Below are 25,881 nucleotides of genomic sequence, written 5' to 3' on the forward strand. Positions count from 1 at the left end.
AGTTGGACTGAAATGCTATTTCTGATTGTACTCACACTGTAAACTTCACGAGCATATCACCTTTCCAGTGTTGGATGATCTCTGCTATATTTTTTAGTTATGCCCCGTCACCAAATGTATGCATAATAATTTTCATGTCATTATACTACTTTGCATTATTTTATGTAAATAATAATTATAACTAATCTTTGCACTAGCTATGTGCTATGCTTTTTGCACTAGCTATCACATATTTTGTGTTCAATGCCAGATCTGGTTACAAGTTCATTATAACTCACCAGTTAGATAAATACCCTCCCTATCCCAAATGTTGAGAGGATTTAACGAACAATATCCATGCAACAACATATAGCTAGCTACTTTCATAAAATGCAAGGAGAATTGTTTCTCATTACCTTCCCGTTCCCATGAAGCAATTAATTGCAACACATGAACCGGAAAGGGAGGTTGTTTTGTTGACACGGGCCAACACGAAAAACAGAAGAGAACATAAATGATTCAAAAAATATAAATTAATTCAATCAACCAATGAACTATCCGTGTGCAAAGCTAAGGTATGATAGTGTCCGATAAACCGTGCAAATGAGCAGTGTTGACAAATCGTGTATATAGCTAGCTAGATCACCAAACATATATTCGCCAGCAGGCTAGCTACAGTAACTACGTGCTAGCGTTAGCTTAGCTAGCTAGCAATGGATTTGATGTAGCTACAGTAGTTAGTTAGCACAATAACTATTTGTCATGATTGCAGGTTACACTTTACATGTATGATACATACAGTTCCCCTGTAAATATACATTACTACTTTACACTTTTGATCTAGCTACCTCTAGTTAACCACCAAAAAGCGTATCTGTAATTCGTAATAACTCAGCTAGCTACCTAACGTGGCTAGCTAATTAGTTATCTCAAAAACAACAGTTAGTTAGCGGCTAGTTCACAATAATTTGTACTTTATCAATTTGTCGTTGTGTTTAACGTTAGTAGCAAGTTAGCTAACTAATTCAATTAAATCAAATAGCTAACTAATGTTTCAGAAGCCGCTAAACTAGTTAGATAAATATTTAAGCTTGCTTCCGCAAACATTCTTTGCTAATTGATTGACATCAAATTCATGTCATGGAGGTGAAGCCTGTCATTACATGTTTTACCATTTTGATTTATAGTCCTAAATACAGTTAGTTTGGCCACGTAGCTGACAAACTGCTATGACATATTATACTATTGCCATTTCCCTAAATATGAAGTATAATTGTAGATGTGTATCAAAGCAATGTCAAGTAGCCTAATGACTGATGATAATAACTTTGTCTCCAGCAGCTTCTTGTATGCCTAAACCCTAAACTAGGGAGGTTTTGAGCACTCTGCCTCTTCTGTGACCACCTCGTGTATCCCGATGCCTACCCTTTGAGAGCTTCCCAGCACCCACTTCCTGAGGCCACCCGATTTGCCCTGTTGTCAAACAGAGGGGAAGGGAGAAGCAGCATCCGACATGGCGGCCAAAGCAGGGGACAACCCCGACAGCCTCATGGCGCTGTCCACGGCCTTTTGCCTGAGGAACCTGAGGAGGACCATGTGCTACCTGGGAGACGGGAACAAGCTCTGCCTGCGCTCAGATGTCTTCCTGCCCAGCGAGATCTGTGACAAGCTGGTCAACACGTACGTATAATTGGGATTTGGGACAGGTCCTAATCCTAATGGTCAATTAAGCATGTGGCTTGTAAATAAGTAAGCAGGGTAGTTTAAACACAATTTTTCGCACAATGGTTTTCTTGTTGGTTTACTTCATGTTATGTTGCTATTGTTTTATGAGGTGTAAAGGATGATTTTGTGATCAATCACTTTATTAGCGGTGAGCTTGGATTTGGATCTTGCAAAAAAATCTACTTGTAATGAAAATGCCAACCATAGTTTATGTTCTGACAAATGATCAATTTGATCTTATGTCTTAAATAATGATTTCTCTGCTGTTTTATGTATCCATCTTCACAGATACATGGAGCTGGTACATTCGGACAGTAACTTTGAGCCGCAGGACGGCTTCTTCCAGCTGTTCTCGGACCCGCGCAGCACCAGGCTCACCAGGGTGCAGCTGAGGGAGGACCTTGTGCGGGACAGGGACCTGGAGGCCATTGGGAAACAGGTGGGACATAGTGGAGATGGTCTGATCCCAGATCTCTTTGTGCTGTATAGCCCCTAGAATTAGGAATTAGAATACTAAAATGGACTTGAACCTTCTGGAACTTTGAGGGTTTATGCCCCTCTAGTAATTTAATACAATATCTATGGTATAGCCCACATGGACCATATGAGTTGGCTATACAGTACAAACAGATCAGAGACCAAGCTATTGGTAGACTGATTTCCCTAAAATGCCACTCCAACGCCTTCCATGTTGTTTGTGGGACTTTGTGTCCTCCAGAAGAAAAAACTGCCGGCCCACCTATTTCTTGCAGGAAAAACACAAGCAAGAAGGCAGCAGGGGCACTGATGGGATTTATTAATGTTTTCACCATCACTTGAAGTCTCATGAGTGCCCCTGCTGCCTTCTTGCTTGTGTTTTATCCTGCAAGAAATAGGTGGGCGGCAGTTTTTTCTTCTGGAGGACATAAAGTCCCACAAACAACATGGAAGGTGTTGGAATGGTTTCTCCAAGCACCTTAGGCCCAAGCTAACCTCTATAGATATAAGTAACCTCTATAGATATAAGCCATGATGATACCTCCTCTCTATTCAGGACAATACCTCCTTTCAAATCAGGACCAAAACCACATCCAGATGCACTGACACAAAAAAGTATAAATAAAGGAAAACTATTTTTTAGTATTTGTTTCATTAGTCCATTGTTGACATAGTCCCAAAATGTTGTACTTGTCAGAAATCAAGTTCAAGGTATGTAACTTTCAAAATACAGAAATCATACCTGTATGATGCATTTTGCAACTACGTTAAGGCAGCTTATGGTAGAGAAATGAACATTAAATTATCTGGCAACAGCTCTGGTGGACATTCCTGCAGTCAGCATGTGAATTGCACTCTCCATCAACATGAGACATCTGTGCCATTGTGTTGTGTGACAAAACTGCACATTTTAGAGTGGGCTTTTATTGCCCCCAGCACAAGGTGCACCTGTGTAATGACCATGTGGTTTAATCAGCTTCTTGATATGCCACACCTGTCAGGTGGATGGATTATCTTGGCAAAGGAGAAATCCTCATTAACAGGGATGTTAACAAATTTGTGCACAATTTGAGAGAAATAAGCTTTTTGTGCGTATGGAACATTTCTGCGATCTTTTATTTCAGCTCATGAAACATGGGCCCAACACTTTCCATGTTGAGTAATTTTTTTAACTTCAGTATACATAGTAATAACGTTTGATGTGAAGGCCTATCCATCCTCTGTAATGGCCAGGAAGACCTTGGTAAAGGACACCAACAACTGTCACCTTGTTCAGGTGTCATCACACCCTCCCAACTCTGTAGGCTAATTCCTTGACATGCAGGCACCACCGTGGACTTTATTGGGTAGTTCAGCTACAGGTGTTAACATAGACTAATGGACTAGTGAGTTAACACTGCAGAAGTTGATAGTAACACAACTATGAAGGGATGGGCAAGGGACAGATCTTGGGTCACAAACCGCCTCATGCTTGTTCGTGTCACTTAACATGCTACTGTATGGCCAGAATTAATCATTGATACCACAGGTGTCTGCCTCATATACCCCATCAGAGGAATGCATCACATAACTTAGCTCCAATCAGTGCCTTAGGAAAGTATTCAGACCGTTTTTCCACATTTTGTTACGTTAAAGCCTTATTCTAAAATGTATTAAATCGTTTTTTCCTCATCAATCTACACACAATACCCCATAATGACAAAGCAAAAACTGGTTTTTAGACATTTTTGCTAATTCGTTAAATATAAAAATGGAAATATCACATTTTACATAAGTATTCAGACCCCTTTACTCAGTACTTGAAGCACCTTTGGCAGGTGGGTATGATGCTACAAGCTTGGCACACCTGTATTTGGTGAGTTTGGCCCATTCTTCTCTGCAGATCCTCTCAAGCTCTGTCAGGTTGGATGGGGAGTGTCGCTGCACAGCTCTTTTCAGGTCTCTCCAGAGATTTTCGGTCGGGTTCAAGTCCGGGCTCTGGCTGGGCCACTCAAGGACATTCAGAGACTTGTCCCGAAGCCACTCTTGCAGTGTCTTGGTTGTGTGCTTAGGGTCATTGTCCTGTTGGAAGGTGGACCTTCGCCCCAGTCTGAAGTCCTGAGCGCTCTGGATCAGGTTTTCATCAAGGATCTCTCTGTACTTTGCTCTGTTCAACTTTCTCTCAATCCTGACTAGTTTCCCAGTCCCTGCTGCTGAAAAACATCCCCAAAGCATGACGCTGCCATACTTCACCGTAGGGATGGTGCCAAGTTTCCTCCAGACGTGACGCTTGGCATTCAGTCCAATGAGTTTAATCTTGATTTCATCAGACCAGAGAATCTTGTTTCTCATGGTCTGAGGTTCTTTAGGTGCCTTTTGGCAAACTCCAAGCGAGCTGTCGTGTGCCTTTTTACTGAGGAGTGGCTTCCGTCTGGCCACTCTACCATAAAGGCCTGATTGGTGGAGTGCTGCAAAGATGGATTGTCCTTCTGGAAGGTTCTCCCATCTCCACAGAGGAACTCTAGAGCTATGTCAGAGTGACAATCGCGTTCTTGGTCACATCCCTGACCAAGGCCCTTCTCCCCGATTGCTCAGTTTGGCCGGACGGACAATTTTAGGAAGAGTTTTGGTGGTTCCAAACTTATTCCATTTAAGAATGATGTATTCTTGGGGACCTTCAGTGCTGCAGAAATGTTTTGGTACCCTTTCCCAGATCTGTGCCTCGACACAATCCTGTCTCGGAGCTCTACGGATAATTCCTTCGACCTCATGGCTTGATTTTTGCTCTGACATGCACTGTCAACTGTGGGACCTTATATAGACAGGTGTGTGCCTTTCCAAATCATGTCCAATCAATTGAATTTACCACAGGTGGACTCCAAGTTGTAGAAACATCTTAAGGATGATCAATAGAAACAGGATGCACCTGAGCTCAATTTTGAGTCTCATAGCAAAGGGTCTGAATACTTATGTAAATAAGGTACTTCTGTTTTTAATAATATTTTGATAAATTAGCAAAAATGTGTGAACCTGTTTTTGCTTTGTCATTATGGGGTATTGTGTGTAGGTTGCTGAGAGAATTTTCTTTTTTTAATACATTTTAGAATAAGGCTGTAACGTAACAAACTGTGGAAAAGGTCAAGGCGTCTGAATACTTTCAGAAGGCACCGTAAGTTAGTACATTTTCCAATTGCCCCCGTTATTCTGTATAGGCATATTAGTATATACTGCCAATAAGAATTATTATTATGAAACCAAACCACGGCTTTCAGATCTTGGAGGGGGATATAGTGGTAGGGGTTATGGCCATGTATTCAAGCCATATATGGGCTATTTACTTACATTTTTAGAAGGCACACACACACACTGCCTAGGCTAAATGCTGTGTGTGTGTGTGTGTGTGTGTGTGTCTCACTTGCACACACACATACTCACAGGTACTTATAAAAGGTCAATTGGCCCTTCACCGGTATTGAAGCTGTTCAGTGTGTCTGTGTGGATGTGTTCCATCTAGTCATGCACACTGGCCCTGGGGGGAGGAGATAGAGGGCTCTTACATTCCTCCTTTAATACTCTCCCATAAACAGGCTTTCATTTTACGGCTGTGTCTACGACTATGTCTATAGCTCCCGTAAACCAGCCTGTATCCTTTTAATGTCTGGAACACTTTTCTGTCAAATGACTGGAGCCTTCAACAATTGAAGGCACAATCCATACAAATGTATTTTCCTGAATACACACAAGTCCAATGGTATAAGGAATTATGATGTAGTTATAATGTATTATAAGACTTGTCAAGAGCATGTATAAACCTGCCTTATCATCTCATAAGAAGGATCCTGACACAACAGCCATTTTGAGTCAGACAATGTTATAAACTGGGTGGTTCGAGCCCTGAATGCTGATTGGCTGAAAGCCATGGTATATCAGACCATATACCATTGGTATTAGAAAACATTTATTTTTACTGGTCTAATTACGTTGGTAACCAGTTTATAATAGCAATAAGGCACCTCCGGTGTTTGTAATATATGGCTGTGTCCTAGCACTTCTCGTTGTGTCGTACGTAAGAACAGCCCTTGGCTGTGGTATATTGGCCATATACCACACCCCCTTGGGCCTTATTGCTTAATTATATGGCATTATAAAGGCACGTAAATTATTATTAAGTTATTATATGTTAAAGTATTATACCTGCAGGCTTTAGGTAAAGTGTTATCAAACGGATCACTTGCCTTTCTGCATGACCAATTCGGGGAAACAAATCAGAGTTTATTTGTCACGTGCACAGCATACAGCAGATGTAAACAGTGCAGTGAAATGCTGATTAGCAAGCTCTTCCTCAGCGATGTTCAGTATCAAAGGTTAAGAAATAGTAAGTCCAGAATAGCATCACTTAAAAAGACTACAGACTCAATACTAGGTCAGATTAAGAAAACACACAAGAATATCCGCTAAATACAAGGTCAGTACCACATAGGCTAAACAATGAAACTGACATTCAACCTCTTTGATTTGAACTGACGATTCCCCCAGGACTTGATAGAGCTTCACCTCACCTACTGCAACAGCCTATCAGCACGCAGCCTAAAGACTCTGGCTAGCTTCCGCCAGACCCTAGTCTCCCTCAGCCTGTTTGGCTGCAGCCACATCTTCTACCGCAAGGGTGGCGCCCCGCTGGCGTGCAACGAGGATGACGAGGAAGAGGAGGAGCAGCAGCGGCCTGCCTCCAGACAGGCGCTGGACACAGACTTCAGCTTCCAGGGCTTCAACCGGCTGCGGCTGCTCAACCTGGGGGGTCTGCCTGAGGAGGTGGACCCCGAGGCCCTGCTCAAGCCCCTGCCGGCCCTCACCTCTCTGGACCTGTCCGGGGTGCAGCTGCCCAGGGCTGCCTTCCTGGCCCAGTGGAAGGAGAGGCTGGCCTCGCTGGTGCTCTACAATGTGGACCTGTCAGAGGAGCTGGTCAACACAGTGGTGGAGCTGGGACACCTCAGGTGAGCTGTGAGGGGCAGGGTTTAATCTTGGTACAGTAACTGGGTAAAATAAACTGGTTTCTCTTTCGGGGCCCTTGTTTCTGGAATAACCATCAGAATTTGCTTGATTTAGGAACTTGAGAGTTAAAGATATGCTGCCCGATACTGTGTGTGTAATTGTTTTCAGTCCAGTAGACCATGCCTAGGTGATAATTACAGATGTACCGTTTTGAGCAATAATTGATCAAGAACTGTTGATCTGTTAATAACTCAGTTAATAACTCAACTTGTCAACTTGAATTCTCTAAATTAAGTCAACATCACTCTTTGTGCAGTAGGCTTATAAAATGGTCTGTACCCTTCTCTCTTTGTGTTCCCCAGGCACCTGGATATCTCCCGAGAGCGCACCTCCAAGTTCAAAATGACCCGTAAGATCCTGACGGCCATTGTGCAGGGCCTGGTCAACCTGGTGTCGTTGGACATCTCAGGCCACATCATGCTGGACAACTGCACAGTCCCACACCTCGAGGAGGCCATGGGACGTCCAAGGTGAGCCACTTGTGTGACATAATTCGTGAAGCATCTATAAAGTCCTTATGAAGACTTTGTGTATGATATACGTTCTGACTTGCTTGCTAAAACTATGTCATGTAAATAGTAGGACTGGTTGATGTAATCTCTCTTTCTAAAAATATGTGTACTTTTCCCATGTTATGTAAATATGACAGACTCGTGTTCTCTTTCTCTCTCTGTCTTTCTTTCTGTCTCTTTCAGCATTGAGCCCTGCAAGAGCAGCATCTACCCTTTCCAGGAGCTGAAGAGACCTCTGCAGTTTCTGGGGCTCTATAACACCACTCTTTGTAATGTGACGCACATCCCTGCGTACAAGGTGAAGTTAGACCTGGAGAGCTACTGGCCATGCAGGCTTTTGCCCCAGCCCATCACTAACATCAAATGAATCAACTAATTAAGGTCTTGGGCTTGTGTTATTATAGGGTTAGACCAAAAACCTGCACGCCCAGTAGCTTTCATGTCTCTCGTGTGTGTGTATGTGTTGTTGTCGTGGTGCTTAATGCTTCACGTCTATTGTGTCCCTGTTTAGGTCACAGGCTCCAAGAATGAAGACCAGGTCCTGAATGCCATCGAGGCCTACACAGAGTTCCGCCCGGAGTTGGCCCACCGTGCAATCAACCAGCTGTTTGACATCGCCAGGATACAGCACTGCAGCCAGCTACTGCGGGCACTGCAGGTTAGGGACCTTTTTGATTTAAATGAAAGTGTCCGAAAATTTAACCTTGAATGCTTTAGAAAGGGTGATTGACATCAAAGTGGAAAGTTACTTTAGTTAAGTCTCTTGCATTTTGATACTGTAGTATCCCACCTCTGACACCAATAAAGTTTGAAAAACAGCTAGCTGTACTTTCATTTATTTGACTGCGTTACCTTTCAAGGGTTCATTATCAGTTTATCCCCTGGCTGTTTTGTTGTGATCCCCCCAGCTGGTGATTGCTGCACTGAAGTGTCATAAGTACGAAAAGAGCGTCCAGGTGACGGGCAGCGCGGCCCTCTTCTACCTGACCAACACTGAGTACCGCAGCGACCAGAGCATGAGGCTACGCCGGCAGGTCATCCAGGTGGTGCTCAACGGCATGGAGCAGTACCAGGAGGTCACGGTAAAGTCAAGTCTCTCCCCTCAGTAAAACTGCAAAGTTAATTCCCTTCACAAATTTAAAAGGACTGGATTGGTATGAATTAGGGCTGAAGGAGTTTAATCATAGGGGTGTGCAGAGTACTCGGGCAAAAGGACTATTGTAAAAAGGATTTGGGGAATTTTCTGGATACGATTATGATCAGTTGTTATTATCTGTGATTGGAAAATAAGTTATTTTCAGCTGCCAGGCGCCTCCCGGGTGGCGCAGTGGTCTAAGGCACTGCACCGCAGTGCTAGCTGTGCCACTAAATTTTATTAGTCACATGCGCCAAATACAACAGGTGAAGGAAGACCTTACAGTGAAATGCTTACTTACGAGCCCCTAACCAACAATGCAGTTTAAAATTTGAAAAATATAAATAAATAAAAGTAACAAGTAATTAAAGAGCAGCAGTACCGGTACAGAGTCGATGTGCGGGGGCACCGGTTAGTCAAGGTAATATGTACATGTAGGTATAGTTATTAAAGTGACTATGCATAGATGATAACAACAGAGAGTAGCAGCGGTGTAAAAGGGGGGGGGGGGGCAATGCAAATAGTCTGGGTAGCCATTTGATTTGATGTTCAGGAGTCTTATGGCTTGGGGGTAGAAGCTGTTTAGAAGCCTCTTGGACCTAGACATGGCGCTTCGGCACCGCTTGCCGTGCGGTAGTAGAGTGAACAGTCTGTGACTAGGGTGGCTGAAGTCTTTGACAATTTTTTGTGTCTTCCTCTGACACCGCCTGATATCGAGGTCCTGGATGGCAGGAAGCTTGGCCCCAGTGATGTACTTGGTCGTACGCACTACCCTCTGTATTGCCTTGCGGTTAGAGGCCGAGCAGTTGCCATACCAGGCAGTGATGCAACCAGTCAGGATGCCCTCGATGGTACAGCTGTAGAACCTTTTGAGGATCTGAGGACCCATGCCAAATCTTTTCAGTCTCCTGAGAGGGAATAGGTTTTGTCGTGCCCTCTAAACGACTGTCTTGGTGTACTTGGACCATGTTAGTTTGTTGGTGATGTGGACTCCAAGGAACTTGAAGCTCTCAACCTGCTCCACTACAGCCCCGTCGCTGAGAATGGGGGCGTGCTCGGTCTTCTTTTTCCTGTAGTCCACAATCATCTCCTTAGTCTTGGTTACGTTGAGGGATTGGTTGTTATTCTGGCACCACCTGGCCAGGTCTCTGACCTCCTCCCTATAGGCTGTCTCGTCGTTTTCAGTGATCAGGCCTACCCTTGTTGTGCCATCGGAAAACTTAATGATGGTGTTGGAGTCGTGCCTGGCCATGCAGTCATGAGTGAACAGGGAGTACAGGAGGGGACTGAGCACACACCCCTGATGGGCCCCCGTGTTGAGGATCAGCGTGGCGGATGTGTCGTTACCTACCCTTACCACCTGGGGTGGCCCGTCAGGAAGTCCAGGATCCAGTTGCAGAGGGAGGTGTTTAGTCCTAGGGTCCTTAGCTTATTGATGAGCTTTGAGAGCTCTCTGGTTTTGGAACGCTGAGCTGTAGTCAATTAATAGCATTCTCACATAGATATTCATATATTTTTGTCCAGGTGGGAAAGGGCAGTGTGGAGTGCAATAGAGATTGCATCATCTGTGGATCTGTTAGAGCGGTATGCAAATTGGAGTGGGTCTAGGGTTTCTGGGATGATGGTGTTGTGAGCCATGACCAGCCTTTTCAAAGCACTTCATGGCTACAGACATGAGTGCTACGGGTCGGTAGTCATTTAGGCAGGTTACCATAGTGTTCTTGGGCACAGACACTATGGTGGTCTGCTTAAAACATGTTGGTATTACGGACCCGGACAGGGAGAGGTTGAAAATGTCAGTGAAGACACTTGCCAGTTGGTCAGCGCATGCTCATAGTACACGTCCTGGTATTCCGTCTGGCCCTGCGGCCTTGTGAATGTTGACCTGTTTAAAGGTCTTATTCGCATTGGCTGCGGAGAGCGTGATCATGCATATTTCGGTGTTATTTGCTTCGAAGCGAGCATAGAAGTAGTTTAGCTCGTCTGGTAGGCTCGTGTCACTGGGCAGCTCACAGCTGTGCTTCTCTTTGTAGTCGGTAATGGTTTGCAAGCCCTGCCACATCTGACGCGCATCAGAGCCGGTGTAGTGCTATTCAATCTTAGTCCTTTATTGACGGTTTGCCTGTTTGATTGTTCCGTCGGAGGGCATAGTGGGATTTCTTATAAGCATCCGGGTTAGAGTCCCACTCATTGAAAGCGGCAGCTCTAGCCTTTAGCTCAGTGCGGATGTTGCCTTTAATCCATGGCTTCTGGTTGGGGTATGTACGTACGGTCACTGTGGGGACGACGTCATCAATACACTTATTGGTGAAGCCAATAGCTGATGTGGTGTACTCCTCAATACCATCTGAGGAATCCCGTAACATATTCCAGTCTGTGCTAGCAAAACAGTCCTGTAGCTTAGCATCTGCTTCATCTGACCACTTTTTTATTGATCGAGTCACTGGTGCTTCCTGCTTTAATTTTTGCTTGAAAGCAGGAATCAGGAGGATAGCATTATGGTCAGATTTGCCAAATGGAAGGCTAGGGAGAGCTTTGTATGCATCTTTGTGTGGGGCTTAAAGGTGGTCAGGAGTTTTTTTCCCCCTTCTGGTTACACATTTAACATGCTGATAGAAATTTGGTAAGACGGATTTAAGTTTCCCTGCATTAAAGTCCCTGGCCACTAGGAGCGCCGCCTCTGGGTGAGTGTTTTCCTGTTTGCTTATGGTGGAATACAGCTCATTGAGTGCGGTCTTAGTGCCAGCATCAGTCTGTGGTGGTATGTAGACAGCTACGAAAAATACAGAAAAACTCTTTAGGTAGATAGTGTAGTCTACAGCTTATCATGAGATACTCTACCTTAGGCGAGCAAAACCTTGAGACTTCCTTAGATATCGTGCACTAGTTGTTATTTACAAATATACAGTTTAAGTCGGAAGTTTACATATACCTTATCCAAATACATTTAAACTCCGTTTTTTACAATTCCTGACATTCAATCCTAGTAAAAACTCCCTGTCTTAGGTCAGTTATGATCACCACTTTATTTTAAGAATGTGAAATGTCAGAATAATAGTAGAGAATTATTTATTTCAGCTTTTATTTCTTTCATCACATTCCCAGTGGGTCAGAAGTTTACATACACTCAATTTGTATTTGGTAGCATTGCCTTTAGATTGTTTAACTTGGGTCCAACGTTTCGGGTAGCCTTCCCCAAGCTTCCCACAATAAGTTGGGTGAATTTTGTCCCATTCTTCCTGACAGAGCTGGTGTAACTGAGTCAGGTTTGTAGGCCTCCTTGCTCGCGCACGCTTTTTCAGTTCTGCCCACAAATGTTCCTTAGGATTGAGCTCAGGGCTTTGTAATGGCCACTCCAATACCTTGACTTTGTTGTCCTTAAGCCATTTTGCCACAACTTTGGAAGTATGCTTGGGGTCATTGTCCATTTGGAAGACCCATTAGCGACCAAGCTTTCATTTCCTGACTGATGTCTTGAGATGTTGCTTCAATATATCCACATAATTTTCCTTCCTCATGATATCGCAACCCCCGTGCTTCACGGTTGGGATGGTGTTCTTCGGCTTGCAAGCCTCCCCTTTTTTCCTCCAAACATAACGATGGTCATTATGGCCAAACAGTTCTATTTTTGTTTCATCAGACCAGAGAACATTTCTCCAAAAAGTATGATCTTTGTCCCCGTATGCAGTTGCAAACTGTAGTCTAGTTTGTTTATGGCGGTTTTGGAGCAGTGGCTTCTTCCTTGCTGAGTGGCCTTTCAGGTTATGTCAATGTAGGACTCGTTTTACTGTGGATATAGATACTTTTGTACCTATTTCCTCCAGCATCTTCACAAGGTCCTTTGCTGCTGTTCTGGGATTGATTTGCACTTTTCGCACCAAAGTACGTTCATCTCGAGGAGACAGAATGCGTCTCCTTCCTGAGCGGTATGACGGCTGCGTGGTCCCATGGTGTTTATACTCTGTACAAACTATTGTTTGCTCCCAAGGATGAACCAGACTTGTGGAGGTCTACAATATTTTTTTTATGAGGTCTTGGCTGATTTCTTTTGAATTTCCCATGATGTCAATGAATTAGTGAATTATAAGTGAAAGAAATCTGTCTTTAAACAATTTTTGGAAAAATTACTTGTCAGGCACAAAGTAGATGTCCTAACCGACTTGCCAAACCTATATTTGGTTAACAAGACATTTGTGGAGTGGTTGAAAAACGAGTTTTAATGACTTCCGACTTCAGCTGTACATAGTCCGCCGCCCATTGTCTTACAAGACGCTGCTGTTCTATCCTGCCGATACAGCGTATAACCAGCCAGCTGTATGTTGAAAATGTCATCGTTCAGCCACGATTCCGTGAAACATAAGATATTACAGTTTTGAATGTCCCGTTGGTAGTTTAATCTCCTGCGTAGGTCATCGATTTTTGTTTCCAAAGATTGCACGTTTGCTACTCAAATGGAAGGCAGTGGGGGTTTATTCGATCTCCTACAATTTTTCAGAAGGCAGCCTGCCCTCTGGCCCCTTTTTCTCCGCCTTTTCTTCATGCAAATGATGAGGTTCTGGGCCTGTTCCCGGGAAAGCTGTATGTCATTTACGTCAGACTCGTTAAAGGATAAAAAGGATTCTGCCAGTTCGTGGTGAGTAATCGTAGTTCTGATGTCCAGAAGTTATTTTCGGTCATAAGAGACGGTAGCAGCAACATTATGTACAAAATAAGTAAAACAATTGTTACAAACAAAGCAAAGAAACAAACCAAAAAAACACAATTGGTTAGGAAAACGTTAAACGTTAGCCTTCTTCTCCGGGTGCCATCTAGAGATCCTGGTTCGAGTCCAGGCTCTGTCGCAGCCGGCCGCAACCGGGAGACCCATGGGGCGGCGCACAATTGGCCCAGCGTCGTCGGGGTTAGGGCAGGGTTTGGCATGCAGGGATGGCTTGTCCCATCGCGCTCTATCAAATCTAATTTTATTGGTCACATACACATGGTTGTTAGATGTTGCGAGTGTAGCGAAATGCTTATGCTTCTAGATCCGACAGTGCAGCATTATCTAACAGGTAATATCTAACAAATTCCACAACAAAACCTAATACACACAATCTAGTAAAGGAATGGGATGAGAATATATAAGTATAAAATATGTGTATGAGCAGTGACAGAGCGGCTAAGACAGTATATACATGAGATGAGTATGCAAGATATGTAAACATTCCATTTATTAAAGTGGCCAATGATATCAAGTCTGTAAGTAGGCAGCCAACTCTCTGTGCTAGTGGTGGCTGTTTAACAATCTGATGGCCTTGAGATGGAAGCTGTTTTTCAATCTCTCTGTCCTAGCTCTGATGCACCTGGATGGAAGAGGGGTGAACAGGCAGTGGCTCGGGTGGTTGTTGTCCTTGATGATCTTTTTGGCCTTCCTGTGACATCGGGTGTTGTAGGTGTCCTGGAGGGCAGGTAGTTTGCCCCCGGTGATGCGTCGTGCAGACCGCACCACCCTCTGGAGATCCCTGCGGTTGTGGGCGGTGCAGTTGCCGTACCAGGCGGTGATACAGCCCGACAGGATGCTGTGAATGTTAGGGAGGGTTTTCGGTGACAAGCCACATTTTTTCAGCCTCCTGAGGTTTCAGCCTTCTTCACCACACTGTCTGTGTGCGTGGACCATTTCAGTTTGTCTGTGATATGTACACCGAGGAACTTAAAACTTTCCACTTTCTCCACTGCTTTCTCCACTCCACTGTCCCTTTGGTGTGGAATGGGGGGGGGGGGTGCTCCCTCTGCTGTTTCCTGAAGTCCACGATCATCTCTTTTGTTTTGCTGACAGCATGTCCCCAGCTAGCCATGTTCTGTGAAACTGAGTATGTTACTCTTTGGAAAGCAACTCTTGCCTTAATTTCATAAACTTTGTTAACTAGGGACTGGGCATTAGTGAGTAATATACTCGGAAGCAGTGGGTGGTGTGCGTGCATCCGAAGCCTCACTAGAAGACCGCTCCGGCCCCTTCTTCTCCAACGACGTTGTTTTGGGTCAGCTTCTGGAATCAGTTCAAATGCCCTGGAAGGTGCAGACAAAGGATCCGCTTTGGGAAAGTCGTATTCCTGGTCGTAGTGCTGGTTGTGCTGGTAAGTTGACGTCCCTCTGATATCCAATAGTTCTTCCCGGCTGTATGTAATAACATTTAAGGTTTTCTGGGCTAATAATGTAAGAAATAATACATAAAAACTAAATACTGCAGTTTCCTAAGGACTTGAAGCCAAGCTGCCATCTCTATCGGGCCGGGCGCAATGCACGCTGACACGATCGCCAGGTGTACAGTGTTTCCTCTGACACATTAGTGTGGCTGGCTTCCGGGTTAAGCGGGCATGGTGTCAAGAAGCAGTGCGGCTTGGCTGGGATGTGTTTCGGAGGACGCACGGCTCTCGACCTTCGCCTCTCCCGAGTCCGTACGGTAGTTGCAGCAATGGGACAAGACTGTAACTAACAATTGGATACCACAAAATAGGGGAGAAAAAAAAGCTGCCAGCACGCATCTTTCTTATGAAACTCAAACAAGTGCAAGCACTTGGAAGGGGCTACATGCTCTAAGTAATTCAACTGGCTAGTTCTGCTGTCCGTAAAGAAATGGGTGGGCTGTAGCTTGATTCTGCTGCTACGATTGGATAGAGCGAAGCTGTATCGCCGTTCACTCGCTTCATAATTTCACCGGTCACTTCTCCTTCATCTATTGGTCCGCAACATTTAGGTGATTATTGCCTGCTGCTAGTCTGCTACTAAACCAAATGGCGAGGACTTTTGCTAGCAAGCTATCAATGTGTATAATGTCTTACAAGTAGTGACTGTAGGAAAAAAACATGATGCTCGTTCTTGGTGACAGCACTTGTCTCCCCGCTGCAAGTTGAGAACACACACACACACACACACACACATCTGCTGCTCCTGATCTGCAGCTTTCTTGATCTATATAAGTGAAGGGAGACTATAAGCTACATTTAACTTCTATTTTGGCATTTAAAACTTTACTCATCTCTATTTAGGCATTTTAAAAACTTTTTTCAGATCACGAGTATCATCTGATCTATCAACTGTCAATTTACGAATACGATTATGGCCAGATCGGCACACCCCTAGTTTAAACCATATTCCTCACTCACACTCCCGTTTTCCTCTTCCCTTGTTTAAACCATATTCCTCACTCACATTTCCTCTCCCCCCCTCGTCTCTCACCTCCCCCTTTTCTCCCCCCAGGTTCAGAGGAACTGCTGCCTGACACTGTGTAACTTCAGCATCCCCGAGGAGCTGGAGTTCCAGTACGGCCGGGTCAACCTGCTGCTGCTGAAGATCCTGGAGCCGGCCCGGCAGGACGAGTCCATCCAGCGCATTGCCGTGCACCTCTGCAATGCCCTGGTCTGCCAAGTGGACAACCATCACAAGGAAGCTGTGGGCAAGATGGGCTTCGTCAAGGTAGGAGAGACTGCTATTTTGTTTGATATAGGTAAACAATCGAACAAACGCACACTTGTACATTGCACACAAGATGGGCTTTGTCAAGATGGGGAAGACTTACATTGATAGCCATAACCTTATACACAAATTGGTACACTTGTCACTTACACACATTCCAGGGTTTCTGTAAGGAAAATGTGGCGCCGGACATTGACCGGCAGCATTTTAATTTACCGGACCCATATGCACTGGATGAGTAACCTGATTAGGGAGTCCACCCACAGTGCTCAGAATGACAGAAATCACATTTATATTATGGTAATTCATATTAACAGAACATGCAAGTCGAGGGAGCAACGTTGTGCGGTCCTTCTTACCGAATTCTGATGTGCACTTTGAAGATGTTAGATTAACTATCCACATTTACTTTCAGCCGACAAGATGAGTAACGAACAGAAAAATCACTAGCCTATGTCAATCTACTATCCCCCCCATAGCAGAAAAGTTTACCTATTCTATTTGCTAGTTTACAGAGAAAGAAATAGCCTATTCCAAACAAAGTCTGGGACCGTTGTGAGAAGATAGATCCCAAATTCATACAACCAGTAGGCCTAGGCCACATAAAAGTCTGATGCAACAGATCAGAATGTTTAGCTTAAAATGTTGATTAACTATTAATTCTTCACATTCTAAGCGCAGCAATGTGCATAAGGCAGTAGGCTACATGCGAATGTTTGTTCCATGATGCAATTAGCGGTGAAACACGGGTTCATGTGACAAAGATGAAAATGTCAGTTTGAAATTTAGAAAGAGGAGAGATCTAATATGCAACAACTAGCATGGGTTGCTAATATGACTAGGCTTGTGCCTTTGGCTCATTGCAAAGTGGTATGTGACACACAGATGAAGCCTGTTTTCCTTTGCCTATGTTTGCTGTTTGAGATGGTGTAGCAGCAGCTCTCGTGCTGCCTGACAGATTTTCTGCTCAAAGGCTCTGTATCTGTATGCGTGTGATAAATAAGATACATAATGAGTATACTGCACACATACGGCAATCTAATTCCACTACATCGACTGGTATTTCCATCATTGAAGAGGCCAAAAAGCAGCATTTCGCAATGGGATTTTTTTCTTCTCCCGGACAATTGGCCAGCGGCAATTTTATTTATTAAAACAAAAATGTATCTGCAAAAAGCTGGCTATTACCGGCTAACGGAAACCCTGGCGCATTCGTACATTCACTCACACACACACAGGTCATTGATGTGTTTTGTGAAGTCATCTCTTGGGTTATTTCTTTTTTTTCTTCAGACAATGTTGAATCTAATCCAGAAAAAGCTACAGGACAGGATGGTGAGTAATGTTTTGTTTCTTTAACACCCCTACCATTCCACAAGTGCAGACTCCTTCCTACATCTCGTCTGAAATGACCTCGCAGAACCTGCAAACTGGATTGAGCCACATCACAATCATATTGTCATGAGTCATAGCTCTTAGCTCATTCCAGACCTAATGGTATTTTGACATGCAACCCTTAAGAAAACATTGCATGTGTTAAGCCAATTCAAGTGTACTGTCTGGAATGGCATTGCCTGGCTGACTGATGAGTCTACCTAGAGATCACTTTGGATAAAAACATATGCCAACTTAATTTTGTTTCTCTTTCTACAGTGTGACCAGGTTATGGAGTTCTCCTGGAGCGCACTGTGGAACATCACTGACGAGACTCCAGACAACTGTCAGATGTTCCTCAACTGTAGGGGCATGAGCCTCTTCCTGGACTGCCTGAAGGTTAGCTAGGGCATCTCACCTTTTCATAACCACCAAGTGATTTGTTAAAATATACAATCAATGTACTCCATCTGAAATGAAATAAATACAATTCCTTCTCCCATCATGCAGTGCCTTGCTTGTGTATCACCTTTTTGTCCTCCACTGCCTCTCAGGAGTTTCCAGACAAGCAGGAGCTCCACCGTAACATGCTGGGGCTGCTGGGTAATGTGGCAGAAGTGAGGGCTCTGCGGCCACAACTCCTCACCCCACAGTTCATCTCTGTCTTCAGGTAAGAGAATGTCCATTGTCTGTATTGAATGGTTAAATGCAGTATTGACTGATCCTGCTGCCATCTTGGACCAGGGGCCTATTGTATCAAGCGTCTCAGAGCTGGAGTGCTGATTTAGGATCGGTTTTGCCTTTTGGATCACAGTGAATAAGATTACATGGACAGGGGGGACCTGATCCTAGATCAGCAATTCTACTCGGAGACGCTTGATACATACGGTCCCAGATCTGTCTTGCAATAGAGATTTTATCTCATTGAGACTAACCTGGATAAATAAAGCTGGATTCTGCTTTCCTGACTGTTCTGTGGTGACAGTGACCTGCTGGACAGCAAGGCGGATGGGATCGAGGTGTCCTATAACGCGTGTGGGGTGCTGTCCCACATCGTGTTTGATGGGCCAGAGGCATGGGGAATGGAGGAGCCGCTGAGGGACACAGTCATGGACAAGATGATGGCTGCTATCCAGAGCTGGGATGTCACCTCCCGCCGGAATATCAACTACAGGTAAACAAAGAACTCAATGGAGATGAGTCTCTGGAGACCGTTACAATTGTCACTCTGGAGACAGTTACAAATGATCCCAACTACAATTGGATATATCCTCATAAAATGATATAAGTAGATTGTCAGGGAAAGATTTAACTATAGCTGAACTTGTAAAGCAACCTTTTAGACATGCAAATGCATTTCACTTTTCATGTATACGTTTTCCGAATGAACACTTGAATTAACTCATATTTTCTGAATTAACACTCCCTCCCCTTTTCTTTTCAGATCCTTTGAGCCTATCCTGCGCCTGCTGCCCCAGAGCATCGCCCCAGTCAGTCAGCATTGGGCCACGTGGGCACTCTTCAACCTGGTGTCAGTCTACCGTGAGTATCAATACAAAGACGAATCCCGCTTTTGACACCAGCAAGTTGCCAGGTAAACTCGCTTATTGGTGTCAGCGTTGGGCTCAGTCTTTGCCACATTGTATCAATTTGAGAGACCTCCGAGGTCAGTTATTTCTTTAATGTTTATTGATGCATTATTAATAGCATAATTGTGGATTCACTTTTGGAGTAATTGTTTTTGAAGGGAATACTGCCCACTACCCACACTTTGTCGCTCATCAGGGAAAGATCTCTGCTTTCTAGTAAAAAATTATTCTCACTTATTTTCTTCCTCTCATCCCTCAGCGAGTAAGTACTGCCCTCTGCTGGTCAAGGAAGGAGGGATTGTGCTCTTGGAGAAGGTGCTGGAGCTCCAGACATCACACGAAGAGACCAAGGACATGGCGCGGTATGACCTCACCTATTAACCCACCCAACCTTTGAACTGATCAGTAAAGCAATGAAAATAAGCAATCATCCCAGAAAAGTGCTCAAAATAGCCCACGTTAACATATGCAGCTTAAGGAACAAGGTTCATGAAATTAATAACTTGCTAGTAACAGATGACATTCATATTCTGACTATCTCTGAAACTCACTTAGACAATACCTTTAATACAGTGGTAGCACTACAAGGTTATAACATTTATAGAAAAGACAGAAATGCCAGTGGTGGAGGTGCTGCTGTTTTTATATTCAGAACCACATTCCTGTAAAGATTATAGAGGATCTAATGTTAAATACTGTTGAAGTAATATGGCTACAGGTTCATCTGCCTCACCTAAAGCCCATTCTGGTGGGAAGCTGCTATAGACCACCAAGTGCTAACAGTCAGTATCTGGATAACGTATGTGATGTCAACAGAGCGGTATGTGATTTAGATATTGACTGGCTTTCATCAGGCTGCCCACTCAAGAAAAAGCTTCAAACTGTAACCAGTGCCTGCAACCTGGTTAAGGTTATCAGTCAACCTACCAGGATAGTTACAAACAGCATAGGAATGAAATCATCACGTATTGATCACTTCTTTACTAACGCTGCAGAAATGTGCTTGAAAGCAGTATCCAGATCCATCGAATGTAGTGATCACAATATAGTGGCCATATCTAGGAACACCAAAGTTCCAAAGGCTGGGCCTAATATATTATAAGAGGCCATACATTTTTTTGTAGTGATTCCTATGTTGTTGATGGAAAGAATATTTGTTGGTCCGTGGTGTGTAATGAGGAGCAAACAGACATTACACTTGACACATTTATGAAATTGCTTATCCCAGTTACTAATAAGCACGTACCCATTAAGAAAATGACTGTTAAAACTGTTAAATTCCCTTGGATTGGTGTAGAATTTATAAAATTGTATGGTTGAGAGGGATGAGGCAAAGGGAATGGCAAATAAGTCTGGCTGCACAACCGATTGACAAACATTCTGCAAATTGAGAAATCATGTCATTAAACTGAATAAAAAGAAGAAACTACTCTATGAAACAAAGATACATGACAGAGAATGATAGTAAAAAGCTTTGGAGCACCTTCAATTCAATTTTGGGGAAAAAGGCGAACTCGGCTCCGTCATTCATTGAATCAGATGCTTCATTCATTACAAAACCCACTGATATTGCTAACTACTTTAATGATTTTTTTCATTGGCAAGATTAGCAAATTTAGGCATGACATGCCAGCAACAAACGCTGACATTACACATCCAAGTATATATAACCAAATTATGAAAGACAAGAATTGTCATTTTAAATTCCATAAAGTGAGTGTGGAAGAGGTGAAAAGGGGGTCTGATAACTTGGATTGAAAATTTCTGAGGATAATAGCTGATGATATTGACACTATTTGCCATGTCTTCAATTTAAGCCTACTGGAAAGTGTGTGCTATCAGGCCTGGAGGGAAGCAAAAGTCACTCTGCTACATAAGAATAGTAAAGCCCCCTTTATTGGCTCAACTAGATGACCAATCAGCCTGTTACCAACCCTTAGTAAAGTTTTGGGGGAAATTGTGTTTGACCAGATACAATGCTATTTTACAGTAAACAAATTGACAGACTTTTGGCACGCCTATAGGGAAGGACATTCAACAAGCACAGCGCTTACACAAATGACTGATGATTGGCTGAGAGAAATTTATGATAAAAAGATTGTGGGGGCTGTTTTGTTAGACTTAAGTGCGGCTTTTGACATTATCGATCATAGTCTGCTTGCTGGAAAAACGTATGTGTTAGGGCTTTACACCCCCTGCTATAATGTGGATAAAGAGTTACCTGTCTAACAGAACACAGAGGGTGTTCTTTAATGGAAGCCTCTCTAACATAATCCAGATAGAATCAGGAATTCCCCAGGGCAGCTGTCTAGGCAGGCCCCTTACTTTTTTCAATCTTTACTAACCACATGCGTCTATGTGTGCGGATGACTCAGCACTATACACGTCAGCTACTACAGCAACTGAAATGACTGCAACACTTAACAAAGAGCTGTAGTTCATTTCAGAATGCGTGGCAAGGAATAATTTAGTCCTAAATATTTCAAAAACTAAAAGCATTGTATTTGGGACAAATCATTTACTAAACCGTGAACATCAACTAAATCTTGTAATAAATAATGTGGAAATTGAGGAAGTTGAGGTGCCATGGTCAAAACCTATTGATACAACAGTAGCTAAAATGGGGAGAAATCTGTCCATAATGAAGCGCTGCTCTGCCTTCTTAACAGCACTATCAACAAGGCAGGTCCTACGGGCCCTAGTTTTGTTGCACCTAGACTACTGTTCAGCCGTGTGGTCAGGTGCCACAGAGGGACTTAAAAAAATTGCAATTGGCTCAGAACAGGGCAGCACGGCTGGCCCTTGGATGTACACAGAGAGCAAACATGAATAATATGCATGATAATCTCTCCTGGCTCAAAGTAGAGGAGAGGTTGACTTCATCACTACTTGTATTTGTGAGAGGTATTGACATGTTGAATGCACTGAGCTGTCTGTTTAAGCGACTAGCACACAGCTCAGACACCCATGGATAACACCACAAGACATGCCACCAGAAGTCTCTTCAAAGTCCAATGAATTGAAATGTAGTTAATAAATTGAGGAATTTATCTATTGACTTGAATTAGAATGGAGCCCAAACCGGGTGAATTAAATAAATGCTGACGCCTCCCTTCCTCTGTTTCAGGAAAGTGATGGAGCAGTGTGAGAATTTCAAAGAAGACCCAATGGAAACGGCGAGGTAGACAACGATCAGCCGAGGTCGACGTCAGGGGAGCAACACCGCTATACAAACAAAAAGGCAACTTCATAGGAACCATTGTTTACTATCTTCTCACCACAAGGGTCAATTGTGTGCATCGATTTACTGTAGAGCAGAGCAACAATTTTTTGCCTCTCGGCCAGCCTTTCTGGACAGAACCTTGTTATGCGACACTATTAGGAAGTTGAGATATGGTGCACGGAGTTGGTGTGTGTTTTATTTGTGTTGCACATGATAAGCATCATTTGTATAATGGATTTGTGTTCTCTTATTGGTTTGTTTTGCTTTTTGGTGTGCGTGCTTGTCCTTGTTTGAGTGTGAGCATGCTAGAGTGCGTGAGTGTATATGAAAGGACGTTTGTGCGTGAATGTGTTTATAATAAGGTTCAAAACACTGGGGAGATGTTTGCCTCTTTGTAAACAAAACCTAGGTTATTATTGTCTTTCTCTCCCCTTAGTCTGTTCTATTGGGTCTAGTGAGAGGCCTTCCATTATATAAGCTGAGTTTCTAACACAGCGTCATCAGAGAACTCCATTATGCCCATCATGATCCTTCTCAGATTCCTTGGTTCTCTCAGCGATTTCTGACACAGAAATTCAAAATGGATGATGCCATGAGATGTGGAAGGTGGTTAGTTTTATCCCATGCAGCACTGATCTGTGGACAGTTGTTATTGCGCAGTGAAGTTGCTATGTCTGTGGAGGCCTCTACATCTCATACTGATTGAGAGCGTAACCGTGGACTGTAACCATGACGATGACCCCGGCAGAAGTCTTCCTTGATCCTGTGGCATGGTGAAGGACTTTATTTAGTTTTTCGTTGTAGATATTTGGAGTTGTCTGTCCCATCTTTGTTTCGGTCTGTTTGTTTTTATGCTATATGATTATAAACACTCCTATGATTTAATCTGTACATCTAGGCTTGGTTCCCAATTCTTTACATATAGGTAACTGCCAAAATAAAGAAAGCACTTGAGTAAATTAGAGTTCTGATTGCTCTTATGGTGTGGGGTGCATTTTCCTGACATGGCTTAGGTCCTCTCAACCCCTTAGAGGGAAAAGTAAACGGCAAAAAGATATACACAGCCATTCTGAGTGATCACCTTCAACCTATGGTGAATAATTTCTATCCTGATTGGAGTGGACTCTTCCAGGACGACAATGCCCCCAGCCACACACACACACACACGAGTGGTCACAATGGTTTGATGGGCATGAAAACAATCTAAGTCATATGCCATGGCTGTCTCGGTCACCAGATCTCAACCCAATTGAACACTTATGGGAGATTCTGGAGCGGCACCTGAGACAGCGTTTTCCACCACAATCAACAAAACACCAAATTTTGGGATTTCTCCAGTGCAGCTGTTTTTATCTCAATATAAAATCATTTCAGGAACTATTTCTAATTTCTCTAACTCATTTACTGCATGGTGATGTTACCATGGAAGGCCAAAACTTCATCCCACCAAAACAAGCTGACATTTCTGGCGTTCTTTTCAAACAGCTCTTACACTGAATGGGCATTATTTTCACAATTTCACAGTATTATTCCAACCTCATAGTATGGAAATATATGTGTATAATACAGGTCAATCATGTTTTAGAGTGCACTGGGCCTTTAAGACAAATGTTGGTGTTTCCTTTATTTTGGCAGTTACCTGTATATAACCCGTGAAGACGCCAAATGAGAAACAAACCAGGGAGGACTACTGTTGGGCATATTTTGATAGATTCCAAAAACCCGATGTTCTTACATTTTAAGGAAAGTTTGAAGGTGGATTTGAAAAAACATGATTTTATTTTTCTGTCTGTCATGTATAAATTGTAATTAATCTCATCATGGGTCATATTTGCATTGGAATTTGATTTCTGAACAGTATGGAGTATATGGATACAATGTCCTCAACTACAAAGTCTAATTTCATATATTTTGATTTAACACATTTAGGAAAACCTGTAACTCATTTCAATACAGTTAGTTGCCATGTAAAACATCTTTGGCCTAACATTTGCACATGTTTTGGATACAAAGGTAGTCAAGTGATGTAGTGGTACACTTGGTCTCCAAACACTAGCATGTTCACGCAACATTAATTCAAGAAACCAATGCCATGATATGGAAACATACAGCATGCACCAAGTATCTGTCCTCACACGTCCAACTTTGACAATCCTCCCTTTTGAATATATCTTAAAACAGATAATATCCATTGCTTTGTTTACACTCATTTCCCCGTCCAAAACTTGATGTCAGTTGATCTAAATGTCATTAGAAAAAATACAACGTTCCAAACCAGACTGACTGTTCATTGATTGATCACTAGTGGCAGGGACGCAACTTTCACGCCCCCAGTTTTGTCATTGGAATGTGATACAAAACGATGCAACTGTGTGCTTTAGGACCATGCGGACGCCTCCAAACGGTCGGGTAGGCTGTTTGGAGTGTTTATCCGACTGGATAACTTTTAAAACATTTATTTGAAAAAATTGTGTGTCCCCTACTTCTAAAACCAAAGTTGCGCCCCTGACTAGCGGTATTATAATTTTTACATTTCACATGAAGGCCAAACATGTTCAGACATGGAATTTTTCTTCTGAACCATTAGATATCAAATTAATGAATTCACTTTTTCATGTACATTGTCTTAAAAGCCTTTTTCATGTGATTCTGTATTTGTATGCCTGGTTCAACTATATTTATACTGTTCTTTCACAATTATGGTGGGAGCTTATTTTCAAATGGGAGGCCAGAATGGGCAAGGCCTATAGAAACTGAAAATATATTATACTGTTAGAAACCTCACTTCGTAGTAAGTTTATTGATGTTGGAATCTCTAATATTCAATAAATGGGCAGAGTTACATAGCACCAAAGGGAGGATGGGTTGTTTTATGTAGGTCTTTTAGGCTGCAGCATCAGCTCTTTAGCACTAAATGAACATATTACAAAAGTTTAAAATGTTTTCACTATTCAGTTGTAAATTGTAGAGCATCTGAAGAAAATGTAGGTAACACTTACTTGACATCTCTGTTCTAAGTCTCCAGAAGAGATATGCCTCTTCATAATAATAGTGATATTAATATTAGACCTATAAAATATAGCCCTAAATATCTCATAAACAGTCATGTCATCTGACACAAACTCCTCTATAGGTAAGGTAGTCAATTCCCAGCTAATCATGACTGTCAACTTATTTTTCATAAGCTACAGTCAGATTTTATGACTTCATATCTGTTATATCATGCCCTTAACAATATATCATATTACAGAGGTGTCAAGTGAAACCTATGGTCAAAATGTGCATATGGCTCACACAGTTTGATTTTCTTTCAATAGCACCATCAGTTCTAGATTTTATTCCTTTCATCTCAGATGAATAAAAAATAAAGTTGGAGTGGTTATA

The 25,881-nt window shown here is 43.0% G+C and overlaps 1 protein-coding gene across 2 annotated transcripts; it reads left to right on the plus strand.

The window, feature by feature from the left end:
- Positions 1-441: 441 nt before the first annotated feature.
- On the plus strand, positions 442-25,881 carry LOC120025748 (protein zer-1 homolog). 2 transcript variants are annotated; one of them, XM_038970358.1, is made up of 16 exons: positions 442-554; positions 1,321-1,659; positions 1,993-2,143; positions 6,697-7,154; positions 7,515-7,682; positions 7,908-8,022; positions 8,236-8,382; positions 8,633-8,806; positions 16,096-16,311; positions 17,605-17,646; positions 17,965-18,084; positions 18,240-18,355; positions 18,671-18,859; positions 19,130-19,227; positions 19,534-19,636; positions 22,402-25,881. In XM_038970358.1, exons 2-16 carry the CDS (start codon positions 1,493-1,495, stop codon positions 22,457-22,459), a joined length of 2,322 nt encoding a protein of 773 aa, XP_038826286.1. In that variant the 5' UTR covers positions 442-554; positions 1,321-1,492; the 3' UTR covers positions 22,460-25,881. The 2 variants fall into 2 exon arrangements, with proteins under 2 accessions (XP_038826286.1, XP_038826285.1); XM_038970357.1 differs by having other exon boundaries at positions 449-554; positions 1,318-1,659.

The sequence above is a fragment of the Salvelinus namaycush genome, chromosome 31 (genome assembly GCF_016432855.1).
Source record: "Salvelinus namaycush isolate Seneca chromosome 31, SaNama_1.0, whole genome shotgun sequence".
Classification (NCBI taxonomy): Eukaryota; Metazoa; Chordata; class Actinopteri; order Salmoniformes; family Salmonidae; genus Salvelinus; species Salvelinus namaycush.

Coding starts and splice junctions, on each gene's coding strand:
- LOC120025748 (XM_038970358.1), top strand. CDS start 1,493: ATGGCGGCCAAAGCAGGGGACAACCCCGACAGCCTCATGGCGCTGTCC. Junction 18,085..18,239: donor TCTTCCTGGACTGCCTGAAG/GTTAGCTAGGGC, acceptor ACTGCCTCTCAG/GAGTTTCCAGACAAGCAGGA. Junction 18,860..19,129: donor CGCCGGAATATCAACTACAG/GTAAACAAAGAA, acceptor TTTTCTTTTCAG/ATCCTTTGAGCCTATCCTGC.